This window comes from Macaca thibetana, chromosome 15, assembly GCF_024542745.1.
Source record: "Macaca thibetana thibetana isolate TM-01 chromosome 15, ASM2454274v1, whole genome shotgun sequence".
Taxonomy (NCBI): Eukaryota; Metazoa; Chordata; class Mammalia; order Primates; family Cercopithecidae; genus Macaca; species Macaca thibetana.
Genome location: NC_065592.1, coordinates 4,643,863 through 4,659,022, shown reverse-complemented (window position 1 = coordinate 4,659,022; position 15,160 = coordinate 4,643,863). Strand labels below are relative to the sequence as shown.

Below are 15,160 nucleotides of genomic sequence, written 5' to 3'. Positions count from 1 at the left end.
CCACGGAAAGGGCAGGTGTCACCTGGAGGCTGACGTACTCTGCCCAGGGGGTGGCATGGCGTGCAGTGGGCGGCTGGCAAACACCTGGCCCTGAGAGTTTGAACTCCAGCCTGGGGATGTTTCAGCTTCAGGAGCAGCTTTCACCGCAAACTCCCAAAGCCCTGCTGGCTGCCAATTTGCCGCAGAGCCGTCCCGGGGCCGGGCTCACCTGCTCACTATCCTCTCCACGGGGCTGGGCCTGTCGGGGGCCGAGTCCTGCAGAGCCTTGCTCATCTGCAGAGCGCTCCACACCTGAGAGTTGAGGCTCGCACACTGCAGGGGCGTCTCCCCTTCTTTGTTCTTTAAGGTGACATCTGAATCCCGAGAAAGAAAGAGGCTAAAAGGGAAAATGTAAGGCCACAAAACATTTAAAGCTGACTTGAAAAGATGACACAGATGAGATTTATAAAATGACCATCATCACTAACAGTAAAGGGAACACACTATTCGCTGTGAGATAACTTGAAGTCTGCTCACCAATGACTCTGCAAAGACGGGCTTTAGCTCACCCAGGAACAGGGACTCTCTTACTCCTCTCCCATATTCACTGTCAAAGTCAGCAGGCTGTTTTCTTAGCAGGAAGAGTATGTAAAAAACCAGGATGGCATTTGATTTTTCTTGGATTTTTCATTTAAATTTATCCTCAAGGATAAGGAGGGAGAGAGGCCACGCTTGGGCCATGCGCAGCATGAGCAGTCCTCAGTTCCACTCCTGCCCACTGCGTCCAGACCGCAGTCACCGTACGTGGAGCTGGGCTTCGCACAGCCAGATGACCAACCTGGGTAAGCCACCGTGAGATCCAAATGTGGGAGGGCACAGCTCCACGTGTAGGGGCTGGGGAGTCACCGGAGGCTGGTGCGTGGAGCACCCACAGCTCCCTGTCCTTCCCCAGCAGCCAAACAAATACCCCATCCCAGGCCACCGACAACAACCTGAGTGTGTATGACTTAAGGGATCAAGGTCTCAAGTTTTTTTGTTTTTGGGTTTTTTTTTTTTTCTTGAGACAGAATCTCGCTCTGTCGCCCAGGCTGGAGTGTAGTGTCGCAATCTCCGCTCACTGCAATCTTTGCCTCCCGGGTCCAAGCGATTCTCCTGCCTCAGCCTTGGGAGTAGCTGGGGTTACAGGCACGCACCACCATGGCCGGCTAATTTTTGTAGTTTTAGTAGAGATGGGGTTTCACCATGTTGGCCAGGCTAGTCTCAAACTCCTGACCTCAGGTGATCCTCCTGCCTCAGCCTCCCAAAGTGCTGGGATTACAGGTGTGAGCCACCGCCACCCAGCTGAAGGTCTCAAGTTTTAAAAGGGCCCTGAGCGGTGAACGCCACAGCCCCCAGCATCTCCAGCTCTGGCTGTGGGTGGCACTGCTCCCAGAAGGCACTCTGAGCCTCTCGGCGCCTCTGAGCTGGCAGGTCCCTGCTGGGAGCAGGGCTGTTCCCACGCTGCCCCTCAGCCATGTCAGGAGCATCAGGTCTGAGACTCAACTCAAGGTCTGACCTAACAACTTGGGAGTTTTGCATGACAATCCTCCTAACCCAGAAATAAACCACAGCTGATCTCAAATGTGGACTGGGAAAGTCACTTCTCTGTACGTGGAACACCAAGGACGGACTTCCACAGGAGGGAACAGAGGGCCTGTGTCCACTCGAGCCCAAGTGTGAACACACGACCATCGAGCGGTCTCTCCGGGCGCCCAGGTCAGGTCAGCGCCAGCCCGAGCCGGGGGAAGCGCCACACTCACACGACACAGTCGTAGCGGTTCTCCCGGGCAGCAATGTGCAGCGGCGAGTCTCCGTGGATGTTCACGGCGTGGAGGTCGCACTTGGCAGCCAGCAGGATCTCGGCGATGTCCACGCAGCCAGAGAACGCCGCCCAGTGCAGGCAAATGTTCTCCTCCTGAACAGACACAAGCCAGAGCTCAGTGCAGGCTTCCTGCTGGCTCACAGTGCTGGGGCCCGGCCACAGCAGCTGCAGCCCGCGTGCCTGGGGAGAGGCTCTGGAGCGCGTGTGGCCGTCCTCAGCAACGGCCAGGTGGAAAGGGCACCACAGGTCACCAGATGGGAACCTAGTGTCCATCTCAACTCTGGAAGGCACATTCTTTCGTGTTTTGTTTTTTTCATTGTAAAAATAACATAATTATAAAAGTAGCATAATCACAGTAAAGAATATTGTAAAAATAGGGAAAAGGTCATCCAGAATTATATCAACCTAATCTCAACACATTAACACTTGCAGGCACTTTTCTTTCATCTATTTTTAAAAATTATATTCATTTCCAAACAGGGGTATAGTCATAGGATAGGATAATGCTTTTGAAAGATTTGAAAAAAGACATGCAAATTTGATTAAATTAAAATTTGGGGCCGGGTGTGGTGGCTCATGCCTGTAATCCCAGCATTTTGGGAGGCAGAGGCAGGTAGATCAGTTGAGGTCAGGAGTTCGAGACCAGCCTGGCCAACATGGTGAAACCCCGTCTCTATTAAAAATACAAAAAATGAGCCAGGCGTGGTGGTGGGCACCTGTAATCCCAGCTACGCGCAAGGCTGAGGCAGGAGAATCGCTTGAACCCAGGAAGCAGAGGTTGCAGTGAGCCGAGATTGTGCCACTGCACTCCAGCCTGGGCAACAAGAGCAAAACTCTTGTCTCAAAAAAAACAGTAAGTTTTACTTTTAAAAAGGCCTCTTTTAAATAAAACAAATAAAATTTGGAGAAATACTTGTGCCATATGTAAAATATAGATGATTTATAATCACACAGTAAATTAGAACACTGTAATTCTGAAAAAATATGTGCAAAGGAGAAGAAAATAAAGAAGGTAGGTAAGAAAAAGATGAACGGTAAACATAAGACAATGTTCAACTCTGCCAGGCAGCCACAAATACAAATCAGAACAATGAAATATCCCTAACTCGATCGCCCCAGAGATAAAACAGCGATAGGTGGAATGAGGAACAGGCCCGCGCCCGTTTCCTAGCCTGATGCCCGTCTGTCCCTGACCCTCCGTCATCACCAGAGGCTCCCAGGTGCTGAGGCCTCCTCCAGTTGGCACCACGCGAGGAGCGCCTTCCACGCGGGGCGCATCGGAACCGCCTCCGGACCCATCGCACGGTCCACGCGGGGCGGCGTCGGAACCGCCTCCGGACCCATCGCGACGGTCCACGCGGGGCGGCGTCGGAACCGCCTCCGGACCCATCGCGAGGGTCCACGCGGGGCGGCGTCGGAACCGCCTCCGGACCCATCGCCGACGGTCACTCAGCTTGCGGACCTTTCCTGTACTGGACACCTGGTTTGTTTCTGTGGGTATATTTCTGGAATACATTGCCAGCAAATATTCTAGTGCTTTTTATTTTCTACATTATTTCTCAGGGATGCTTCCTCAGAGGCACGTGAGCGTTTCACGCTCCTGAAGTCGGTTCCGTTCTGCGCGTGTCTGGGAGGGCCGGCTGCACCTCCTTCCCCTCGGGAATGTCAGCGATCTTCCCAGAGCCATCAACCAAGCCCCGCCTGACTGTCCGCTTTGCTGGGGGGGCTGAGGCGGCTCCGGGCCAAGGCAGAGCCCTGCAGGGGTGCGGTCTCCTCCCCGCAGGCTCTGCTTCCCTTTGAGCTCGGCCCCGCCTCCCATCCAGGGCCGCCGCCACATCCCAGGGACTGGCTCTGCAGGTGGGCAGTCTCACCCCCAAGAGAGAAGGACACGCGCTCTTGAGACACCCGGTGCTCTCCTGCAGTCCCCTCCCAACTCCACACCGTGCGGCACCAACGCTGTCCAGCTCAGTGAGCGTGAAGATAAAAGCAGAACAGAAATCTAGTGGCCTTGTCTCCAGTATGTTCATCCACAAACCCGGCTAGCCCCAGGCGTGGGCTTCACTGTGTCCGTGACTTCTGAAAGAGACAACTAAAAGCAGACTCCGTGTGTCCGCCTCAGCGGACTTCCTGAAGAGCCTGGGCTGCTCTGCGGCTCTTCCATCCCTCCGCTCTTTGTTTCTGCTTTCCCTCCTCCACACATTTGAGGGCTCCTTGAACAAAACGCTGCTTGCTTAGGGGCCTCTTCTTTTTCCTTTATCGGAATGATTTATGATTTTATAACCAGAATTACATGTTTTATTTGTTTTCGAGGCGGAGTCTCACTCCATCTCCCAGGCTGGAGTGCAGCTGGCACGATCTCGGTTCACAGCAACCTCTGCCTCTGGGGTTGAAGCGATTGTCGTGCCCCAGCCTCCCCAGTAGCTGGGATAACAGGTGTGTGCTACCAGGCCCAGCTAATTATTTTGTATTTTTAGTAGAGTCGGGGTTTCACCATGTTGCCCGGGCTGCTGTCAAACTCCTGACCTCAGGTGATCCGCCACCATGCCCCGCCCCAGAATTACGTTTTTGAGAGCTTCCAGTTCACCTAAGATCCTTCCACCCGGGGACTGTTCAAACGCCCAGCCTTTCTGAAGTCTGCTGAGTTACAAGCCCGGCCTACACCTGGTGAGCAACCGCACTCCTGAAACGATGGGGTGATACAGACCAGAACAGATTTACCTTCCCACCTAAAAGAACCAGAAGAGTAAAACAAACAGTCAAAACCCGTGACCATGGCTGTCAAGACACCAGACACCAGGCAGGGAAGGACCGCGCCCTGAGAGGCGGAGCCTGTGAGGGAGCCCGTGGCTGCCCAGCTCACTGCCACCAGAGGTCCAACCACGGCGCGGGAGGGAGCCAGGCAGGGCCTCCGGATGCTCAGACAGAAAACAGAGCTCCAAGAGAGGGTCCAGAGATCTGTGCATTTCCACCTGGGTCATCCGGCAGGACACCAGCAGCCACAAGCCTGTGGAGAACGTGCACTCAAAGCCAGGGCCTTTCCCCACAGCCAGGCAGGCCACACACTCTGTTCACAGGCTGTGGGCTGGAGGACAGTGGAGGAACCTGCCTCAGTGGCTCCAGACCCACCTAACAAACCTGAAAAGCAAAATCCAACATGATCTGACGGGTTTCAAGTGACTTGGCTGAGTTCCAGAACAAAGTTCAAGAACATTCACAGGAAGAAGAGTCCCTAGCACCATACAAGTTTTGTAAAACCCACCCACATCCTGGCATTGGCTACAGGTTACCAGACGTGCAAAGGAGCAGGAAACATGACCCACAGTGGGGAGGAAAAATCCAGTCAATCAAAAAACCCGGCTTTTGCTCAGATGCTGGATTAGCAAACAAGGTCATTAAAGCCATTGGTGGGCCAGATGCAGTGGCTCACACCTGTAATCCCAGCATTTTGGGAGGCAGAGGCAGGTAGATCACCTGAGGTCAGGAGTTCGAGACCAGACTGGGCAACATGGTGAAACCCCGTCTCTACTAAAACTACAAAATTTAGCCAGGCGTGATGGTGTGTGCCTGTAATCCCAGCTACTCGGGAGGCTGAGGCAGGAGAATCGCTTGAACACGGGAGGCAAAGGTTATAGTGAGCCGAGATTGCGCCACTGCACTCCAGCCTGGGAAAAAGAGACTCTGTTTTAAATAAATAAATAAGTAAATAAAGCCATTGGTATAACTGTATTCTATAGGTTCGAAAATTAAGTAGAAACATGTTAGGAAATGTTTGAAAGACTCCAACAGAACATTGAGAGCTGAAAACGACAATGCCTGGAATGTAAGCACACAAACTGGATGAGCTCAACAGCAACACGTGCAGAAGAAAAGATGAGTGAACTGGAAGACAAACCAACAAAAACCCGCTCAACTGAAACACAGCGTGAAAAAACAATAATTTTTAAAAACTGAAGAGAGCACCAGTGAGCTGTGGAACCACTCTGAGAACTCCTACATACACAGCTGGAACACTGGAAAGCACGGTGGGCAGAAAACATTATTTGAAGAAATAATGAATGAAAAATTTCCAAATTTGTCAAAAACCCTAAATCCACAAATCCAAGAAGCTCAATGAACCCTAAGTGCACACACACAAAATAACACCAAGGCACATCAGTAATCAAATTGCTTTACAGACAAACTAAGGCTTAGAGGAAAATCCAATTGCTAAAACCAAGAGATACAGAAAAAAAATTCTAAAAGCAGCCATATAAAAAAGACACGTTATACACAGAGAAATAACCATGCGCTGGCAGTGGATTTCTCACTGCGAACACTGCGGGTGAGGACCCAGGGAAACCGCCATTTAAAGCATTGGAAGAAATAACTATGCATCCAGAATTGTAAGAATGTCTTTCAAAAATGAAAGCAAAATAAGGACTTTCCAGGCATTAAAGAGCTGCAAGAGGGCCGGGCGCGGTGGCTTACACCTGTAATCCCAGCACTTTGGGAGTCCGAGGCCGGCAGATCATGAGGTCAGGAGTTTGAGACCAACCTGGCCAACATGGTGAAACCCATCTCTACTAAAAACACAAAAATTTCCCAGGCGTTGTGGCCAGTGCCTATAATCCCAGCTACTTAGGAGGCTGAGGGAGGAAAATCACTTGAAACTGGAAGAAGGTGGTTGCAGTGAGCCAAGATCGCACCACTGCACTCCAGCCTGGGCAAAAAAGCGAAACTCCGTCTCAAAAAAAAAAAAAAAAAAAAAAAAAAAGCTGGCCGGGCGCGGTGGCTCAAGCCTGTAATCCCAGCACTTTGGGAGGCCGAGACGGGCGGATCACAAGCTCAGGAGATCGAGACCATCCTGGCTAACCCGGTGAAACCCCGTCTCTACTAAAAAAATACAAAAAACTAGCCGGGCGAGGTGGTGGGCGCCTGTAGTCCCAGCCACTCGGGAGGCTGAGGCAGGAGAATGGCGTAAACCCGGGAGGCGGAGCTTGCAGTGAGCTGAGATCCGGCCACTGCACTCCAGCCTGGGCGACAGAGCGAGACTCTGTCTCAAAAAAAAAAAAAAAAAAAAAAAAAAAAAAAAAAGCTGCAAGAGCTCACCACAAGCAGACCAACACCACAGGAAAGGTAAAGGGATTGAGGCTGGCGGAAAGGAAGCAACATCAGGAGCACAAGCCCACCAAGGTGGAGAAGCTTGGCGGGAGAGACCACTCGGCTGGGCGCGCTGCCTCACATCTGCAATCCCAGCACTGTGGGAGGTCAAAGCGGGCAGATCAACAAAGGTCCGGAGTTTGAAACCAGCCTGGCCAACATGGCGAAATCCCCGTCTCTAATAAAAATACAAAAATTAGCCAGGCGTGGTGCCATGTGCCTGTAATCCCAGCTACTTGGGAGGCTGAGGCAGGAAAATCGCTTGACCCAGGGAGGTGGAGGCTGCAGTGAGCTATTGCATCACTGCACTCCAGGCTGGGTGACAGGGTGAGAGGCTCTGTCTCCAAAAAAAAAAAAAAAAAAAAAAAAGACCAGGCCAGGTGCGGTGGCTCACACCTGTAATCCCAGCACTATGGGAGGCCAAGATGAGTGGATCACGAGGTCAGGAGTTCGAGACCAGCCTGACCAACATGGTGAAACCCCATCTCTACTAAAAATACAAAAATTAGCCAGGCGTGGTGGCTCGCGCCTGTAATCCCAGCTACTCAGGAGGCCAAGGCATGAGAATTGCTCGAACCCGGGACACGGAGGTTACAGTGAGCCGAGATCGTGCCACTGCACTCCAGACTGGGCAACAGAGTGAGATTCTATTAAAAAAAAAAAAAGACCAATGACTGTTTAAACAGAATAACCATATGGCTATTATGGTGTTCAGAACATATAGATATTTTTTATATCTATATATGTATGTATGTAAAATGTAGAAGAATAGCAGTATCAAGTTTGGGAGAAGAAAAATGATTTTGCAAGACCTACTGTAAAACTACATCAGTCAGGCAAGGACAGTACTTGCCTAAAGGCAAATATGCAGATCAATGCATCAAAAGAGAGGGTCCTGGAGCTGACACACACATGTGGATGACTGACTTTACACACATGTGGACCACTGACTCTGACATGTGGATGACTGGCTCACACATACAGACGACTGATACACATGCGGACGACTGACATGGATGACCAACTCACACATGTGGATGACAGACTCACACACATGCAGATGATTGACTCATACATGCAGATGACTGACCCTCACATGTAGACAAATGACACACATGTGGACACATGTGGATGACAGACATGCAGATGACTGACTCACACGTGGATGACTGACACATGGATGACTCACACATGCAGATGACTGACACATGCAGATGATGGACTCACACATGCGGATGACAGGCTCACACACACACAGCTGACTCACACATGCAGACTGACTCTCACATGTGGATGACAGACATGTGGGCTGACACATGTGGACAAATGACAGACATACAGATGGCTGACTCACACATGGACGACTGACACAAGTGGACTCACACATGCAGATGACTGACTCACACATGGATGACTGACACATGCAAACGACTGACACACGTGGACTGACACATGGATGACTGACTCACACGTGCAGATGACTGGCCTTTTGGCAATGGTACAGAGTCAATTCTATGTAGAAAGAATGGTTTTCTCAACAAATGGCACTGAACTAGGCATCCACAAGCAAAAAAAAAAAAAAAAAAGGTTCAATCTATACCTCACACCATATACAAAAGTCAACTATAATAAAACGTAGACCTAAATGGAAACCCCCAAATCGTAAAACTCGTATAAGGAAATGTGGGAGAATATCTTTGGGTTCTCAGATTAGGCAATGATTTTTTTTTTTTTTTTTTTTTTTTTTTTTTTTTGAGACGGAGTCTCGCTCTGCCGCCCAGGCTGGAGTGCAGTGGCCAGATCTCAGCTCACTGCAAGCTCCGCCTCCCGGGTTTACGCCATTCTCCTGCCTCAGCCTCCCGAGTAGCTGGGACTACAGGCGCCCGCCACCTCGCCCGGCTAGTTTTTTGTATTTTTTAGTAGAGACGGGGTTTCACCATGTTAGCCAGGATGGTCTCGATCTCCCGACCTCGTGATCTGCCCGTCTCGGCCTCCCAAAGTGCTGGGATTACAGGCTTGAGCCACCGCGCCCGGCTAGGCAATGATTTCTTAAAACAGAATGCCAAAACAGGATCCAGTTAAAAAAAAAAAAAAAAAAAAAAGAAAAACGCTGATAAACCAAACTTTATAAAAACTTTTAAAATTCTACACTTCCAAAGACAGATCTGTAAACCATATATCTGATAAAGGACTTATATCCAGAACATAAACTCTTAAATCTCCAGAATTTAAAAAAATACCTGATAATAAGCAAGAAAAAGATTTGAACAGACCCTTCATTAAAGAAGATATACGGATTGTAAATAAGCCCATAAAAAGATGCTTAACGTCAACTGTCATTAGAGAAATGAAAATGAAATGACTGAAAACTAAAACCACAACAACATATCACTACACACCTACCAAAATGGATAAAATTTAAAGACTGAACATGCTACGTGTTGGGAAGGATGCGGAGGAACCAGGACTCTCTGATATGGGTTGGCCTTGTGTCCCCACCCAAATCTTGTCTTGAATTGTAATCCCCACGTGTCAAGGGAGGGACCTGACTGGATTATGGGGGTAGGTCCCCATGCTGTTCTCATGTGAGTTCTCACAACAGCTGGTTTTAAAGTGTGGTACAAGGCTCCTCAATCTCTCTCTTGCCACCATGGAAGATGTGCTTTACTTCTCCTTGCCTTCTGCCATGATTGTTAAGTTTCCCGAGACCCCCCCGCGCCAGCCATGCTAAACTGTGAGTCAATTAAACCTCTTTTGTTTATAAATTCCACAGTCTTAGGTAGAACCCTGATAGCAGTGTGAGAACGGATGAATGCACTGTCATACACTAGAGATGGTACCATCACTTGGAAAGCAGTTTGGCAGGCTTTGTTTTTTTTGCAGACAGGCTAGGGTGCAGTGGTGCGATCTCAGCTTACTGCAGCCTTGACCTCCTGGGCTCAAGCGATCCTCCCCCCTTAGGCTCCCGAGTAGCTGGACCACAGGTGTGTGTCACCATGCCCGGCTACTGGCAGTCTCTGCAAATGTTAAACATACACACCTATCCTATGATCTAACCATTCTACTCCCAGGGATTTAATCAAGAGAAATTAAGGCATGAGTATTCACAGCACCTCTCTTAGTAACAACCAAAAATCAGAAACCACCTAAATGCCCACTGACAGGTGAAGGGTAAACGGACACATTCACACAACGGGCACTTCAGGCAACGAAAATGGGTATCTCGGCTTCAAGATGCAAGGGAAAGGCGCCCATGGTGAGAGCCCTTTTCTATAAAACCGAGACACGCAGATAGCAGAAAGCCCAGCAACGGGTGGCAGGGGTGGGCTGGGCACGGCTGTGAAGTGCGGAGGAATCACCTGAAGATAGATCATCGGGGCATGAGGGAGGACCGGGCTCGCTCTTCCGACAGCAGCGATGGCTTCTGGGTGAAAATTCACCCGAGTGTGTACTTTGAGTATATGCAGCCTACCTATTATACAGCAATACAGTAGTTACATTAATGAAGTGTTTCATTCTATAAATAACAAACTTGAAATTTAATCAATGCTTCCATTCCGGGGAAACAGCCACCAGCATCAGAGAGCTAACAGCTCTGACACCTGGACAGGCTGCAAGCTGCCCAGGCACGCAGGCCAACCAGCCACACTAGGGTTGCCTTGCCCGCCACACAGTCTCCGGGGGTGGTAGGTGAGGCGGCCCCACCTGGGGGTGGCCTCTGCCTTGTCCTCTGCCTTGGCTTCCCTCCTCTCTTCCTCCAAGGTACCCGCCACAGCCTTCCGCTGGCTCAGGGCTCCTCTGCTTCTGCTTCCCTCTTCTCTTCCTTCTGCCGGCTCAGGGCTCCTCTCACCACAGTGCCGTTGTCCTAACCCCCAGCAGGAAAGAACTCCGGTGGAACGAGGTAGAAACCCCCCAGACACAGTCACGGAAGCCTGCAGCCCACGGAGGAGGCACCGCGGCTCAGGACCAGTCACTCCGGAGAGGCCTGTGTGCCTGCAGGGAGGCGGAGGGTGCCCACAGCCAGTGGACCACAGCGGGGTCTGCTCACATGCAGGGAGGGGTTCCAAATGCAGACCCCCCCATGCCAACAATGAATGGCAAGTGCCCGTGCCCACGCTGTTCTCAGGCTCTGAGAGGCAGTGTCAACCCTCCCTCCTCAGACGCCAGGCTTCAGCACACTGGAGATTTAATAGTGTGCTTTTAGAAATCTTTCTCTGTGTCAAATCTTCTTTCTTATGATCAACTTAATGAGTTTATTTGTGGCTGGACTTCCCATTTATGGCTTCTGGAGCCGTCTGTGAAGGTGGACACAGCTCTGTGGGCTGCAGCATGTCTGTGCCCATCTTGGGAGGTGACCAGAGGACTCCCCTCGCCCCTCGCTGTCGTGCCCATTGCCATGCCCAGCCCCCTGGCAGCCCCACTGGTTCTGTGGGTCCCTGAAGACCTTCTAGTGAACAACCTTTTGAGTTAATCAGTCACCTGCTGCCACTCTCAGGCTGAAGGAGCCACCCCAGAACCGGGGAGTCCTCTTATCTCAGCTCCAAACTCTATTTTCTGAGCAAACAAAAGGGCCTTACAAAACTGTCACTGAAGCATCTTAAATCACACCCTAGAAAACCGTGGTGCGATAAACGATTCACTTCTCTTTCCTCTGTTTCAAAGAGAGAGGCAAGGGCCGGGCACGGTGGCTCATGCCTGTAATCCTGTGGGAGGATGAGGTGGGCGGATCACCTGAGGTTAGGAGTTCAAGACCAGCCTGGCCAACATGGCTAAACCCTGTCTCTACTAAAACTACAAAAATTGGCCAGGCGTGGTGGCTCACACCTGTAGTCCCAGCACTATGGGAGGCTGAGGTGGGTGGATCACCTGAGGTCAGGAGTTTGAAACCAGTCTGGCCAACACAGCAAAACCCCGTCTCTACTAAAAATACAAAAATTAGCCAGGCATGGTGGTGGGCACCTATAATCCCAACTACTCCGGAGGCTGAGGCAGGAGAACTGCTTGAACCCAGGAGGCAGAGGTTGCAGTGAGCTCAGATCGCGCCACTGCACTCCAGCCTGGGTGACAGAGAGAGACTCTGTCTCAAAAACAAACAAATAAAAAATACAAAAATTAGCCAGGCACGGTGGCACACACCTGTAATCCCAGCTACTGGGGAGGCGGAGGCATGAGAATCACTTGAACCCAGGAGGCAGAGCTTGCAGTGAGCCGAGATTGCGCCACTGCACTCTAGCCTGGGTGACACAGCGAGACTCCATCCAAAAAAACACAAAAAACAAAAAACAAAAACAGAGGGAGAGCCAGAGGTGCTGTGGCACCCGCACGAGGTCAGCAGCCTCAGGCCCAGGCACGGCCCCATGAGGCAGCAGGAGGCACAGCAGGGCAGGCAGCGCCCTCTGAACCCGCAGGTCCCTAGAGGGTGGCCTCTGCTGGGACCTCACACCCCCCATCTGCCTCTGGCACAGGACAGCCACAGCTAAGCGCCGGGCCGATGCTGCCACAGGAAGAGGTCAAAGCCGTCACCAGGGGCCAGGGTTCTGCTTTTGAGAAAAGAACCTTCTGGAGGAGGAGGTCCCCACCCCTCCAAGACACTGCTCCGGGGAGGGTGTGATGAACTTACGTTGTCCCGGATGTTGATGTCGGAGCCCTTGGACAGCAGCAGCTTCACGAGGTCCACGTGCTTGTACTCTGTGGCCCAGATCATAGGCGTCCAGCCTCCGTCATCCTGCCAGGGAAGAGAACAAAGCGGTCATCGATCCAGAGACCGGCAACCGCCAGAGCGATGAGAACTCCCACAGCCGAGGTCTCTGCACCTCCCAGGTACCACACCCCTTGTGCAGGCATCTCACTCAGGACCTGAGTGCAACCCTGAGAGGCCTCAGTTCTTCCTCAGAGCACAGCCCCAGGTAGCTCCACCAGTGCAGGACAAAGGCAGAACCAGGACTGGGCCAGGCCCAACCACCCTGCCCGACACAGCAAGGCTGTCCTGTCAGCCGTGCCCGCTCCCAGCTGGGCACCACTCACTGGGCACGCACCAACACAGCTGGGCACCACTCACTGGGCACGCACCAACACAGCTGGGCACCACTCACTGGGCACGCGCCAACACAGCTGGGCACCACTCACTGGGCACGCGCCAACACAGCTGGGCACCACTCACTGGGGACGCGCCAACACAGCTGGGCACCACTCACTGGGGACGCGCCAACACAGCTGGGCACCACTCACTGGGCACGCGCCAACACAGCTGGGCACCACTCACTGGGGACGCGCCAACACAGCTGGGCACCACTCACTGGGGACGCGCCAACACAGCTGGGCACCACTCACTGGGCACGCGCCAACACAGCTGGGCACCACTCACTGGGCACGCGCCAACACAGCTGGGCACCACTCACTGGGGACGCGCCAACACAGCTGGGCACCACTCACTGGGGACGCGCCAACACAGCTGGGCACCACTCACTGGGCACGCGCCAACACAGCTGGGCACCACTCACTGGGCACGCGCCAACACAGCTGGGCACCACTCACTGGGCACGCGCCAACACAGCTGGGCACCGCGTCTAATGGCACACACAAGGGAGGTGAAACCTCGTATGCCCAGGCCAGACCCGGAGCGCACCAGCAGCCTCGGCTGGCGGGAAGCCTGGGCTGTAGCAGGCTCTGCTCCTCCTTCAGCCTCCAATGGTGGCTGCATGCAGGAGAGCCAGGGACCCCATCAGAGCAGCAGCTGGGAACTGTGGGCGGGAGATGGACAGGCAGACGGAGGCTGACCCCCCTGCTTCCTCCTGGGCAGGGAGCAGAATGCCCACCAGGCTGACTTGCTCTCTGGCTCCTGTCACTCCTGAGTCCAGTCAGTGGGCCTGGGCAATTTTCTTTAAGCCAGAAAAAGGCAACTTTACTGAAAATGAGGGTCATATGGCCAATTCTCACTCTGAAGGCAGAAGCCTCGGCCTCTTCCCCAGCACCCCTCAAAGGACCTGCACATCCCACTGTCACAAACACAGCAGTCTCCACGATTAAAGCTACATCTCCCCTGCAGTTGTCAGCCTGCACATCCCACTGTCACAAACACAGCAGCCTCCACGATTAAAGCTACATCTCCCCTGCAGTTGTCAGCCTGTACATCCTGCTGTCATAGACACAGCAGCCTCCATGATTAAAGCTACATCTCCCCTGCGGTCGACGGTCAGCACCACCACAGGCACTGGGAACACAGCAGGGACAGCAGAGCACAGCCTCCCGGAGCCCAGCCCCGTGCTCAATGGATGAGGGTACAACGTCAGAGAGAAGAGGTCAGGGGATGCTTCAGATGCAGTGAACAGGCAGGGGCTCTGGCCTCTGGATGCTCAGGGCAAAGGCAAGAGTATGGGCGCTGCTGCTTCCGGCCCATGGGGACGTTGCCATGGCCAAGAGGGCACAGAAGCTGGGTGTCAACAACTGGGTGGGCAACCACTGGGCTAAAAAGACTTGGACCAAGCCTCCTGAAGGAAGGAGTGAGAGACAGTGTGAGGATGGCACTTATCCCAGAGCTGCGAGTCCATGCGGGAGGGACCCCCAGTGTGTGCTGAGCAGCCTCAAAACCTGCCCTCCTTTAGTCTCCCCAGTCATTCACTCGTGAGGCAGGTGCCCACTGTGTGTGAGGCACTGTGGATCAGCACACGTGCACGGCAAACCCTGCCCCGTGGCGCTGGCTGTGGGGGAGAGACGGACAGTGAGTAGGAAGGAAGATGGGTGCTGTGGAGGAAGGCCAGTGACACCTCCCTCAAATGGTGACATCTAGACACAGCTGATGGAGAGCAAGGGAGGAGCCTCCAGCCAGACACAGTGCAGAGGCTGTCCTGGTGTGTGGGCATCTGGTGTGGCTGCCCATAGCAGGCCAGGGCAGAAGAGGACAGGGAGGGGACAAGACGTTCCAGGGCCCAAGGGCTTGAGCTAGCCCTGTGCGTGGAAGGGGACGCCGTGGAGGGTCCCAGCTGGCCGTGTGCATGGAAGAGGAAGCTGTGAAGCGTCCGAGCTGGCCGTGTGTATGGAAGAGGATGCTGGAGGGCCTGAGCTGGCTCTCTGCATGGGAGCGGATGCCGTGGAGGGCCTGAGCTGGCTCCGTGCCTGAGAGGGGACGCCGTGGAGAACGGGGGTGGGACCAGGAGCTGCAGAACAGTGACTTTCCCTGGCCAG

General features: G+C 52.9%; 2 protein-coding genes across 7 annotated transcripts in view; one reads left to right on the top strand and one right to left on the bottom strand.

The window, feature by feature from the left end:
• The window catches only part of DPH7 (diphthamide biosynthesis 7), an 807,287-nt gene that overhangs the window by 535,690 nt on the left and 256,437 nt on the right, over positions 1 to 15,160 (top strand). The gene's annotated exons all lie outside the window — the stretch shown is intronic.
• The window catches only part of EHMT1 (euchromatic histone lysine methyltransferase 1), a 230,524-nt gene that overhangs the window by 22,496 nt on the left and 192,868 nt on the right, over positions 1 to 15,160 (bottom strand). For 5 of the 6 annotated variants that reach the window (XM_050759722.1, XM_050759726.1, XM_050759723.1 and 2 more), the window contains 3 exons: positions 12,600 to 12,704; positions 1,779 to 1,933; positions 209 to 376 (listed from right to left, as the gene is read on the bottom strand). In XM_050759722.1, the coding sequence (XP_050615679.1) occupies positions 209 to 376; positions 1,779 to 1,933; positions 12,600 to 12,704 (428 nt within the window). Of the gene's footprint in view, positions 1 to 208; positions 377 to 1,778; positions 1,934 to 9,050; positions 10,845 to 12,599; positions 12,705 to 15,160 lie in introns of those variants that run through there. The other variant, XM_050759728.1, reaches the window with a different exon arrangement.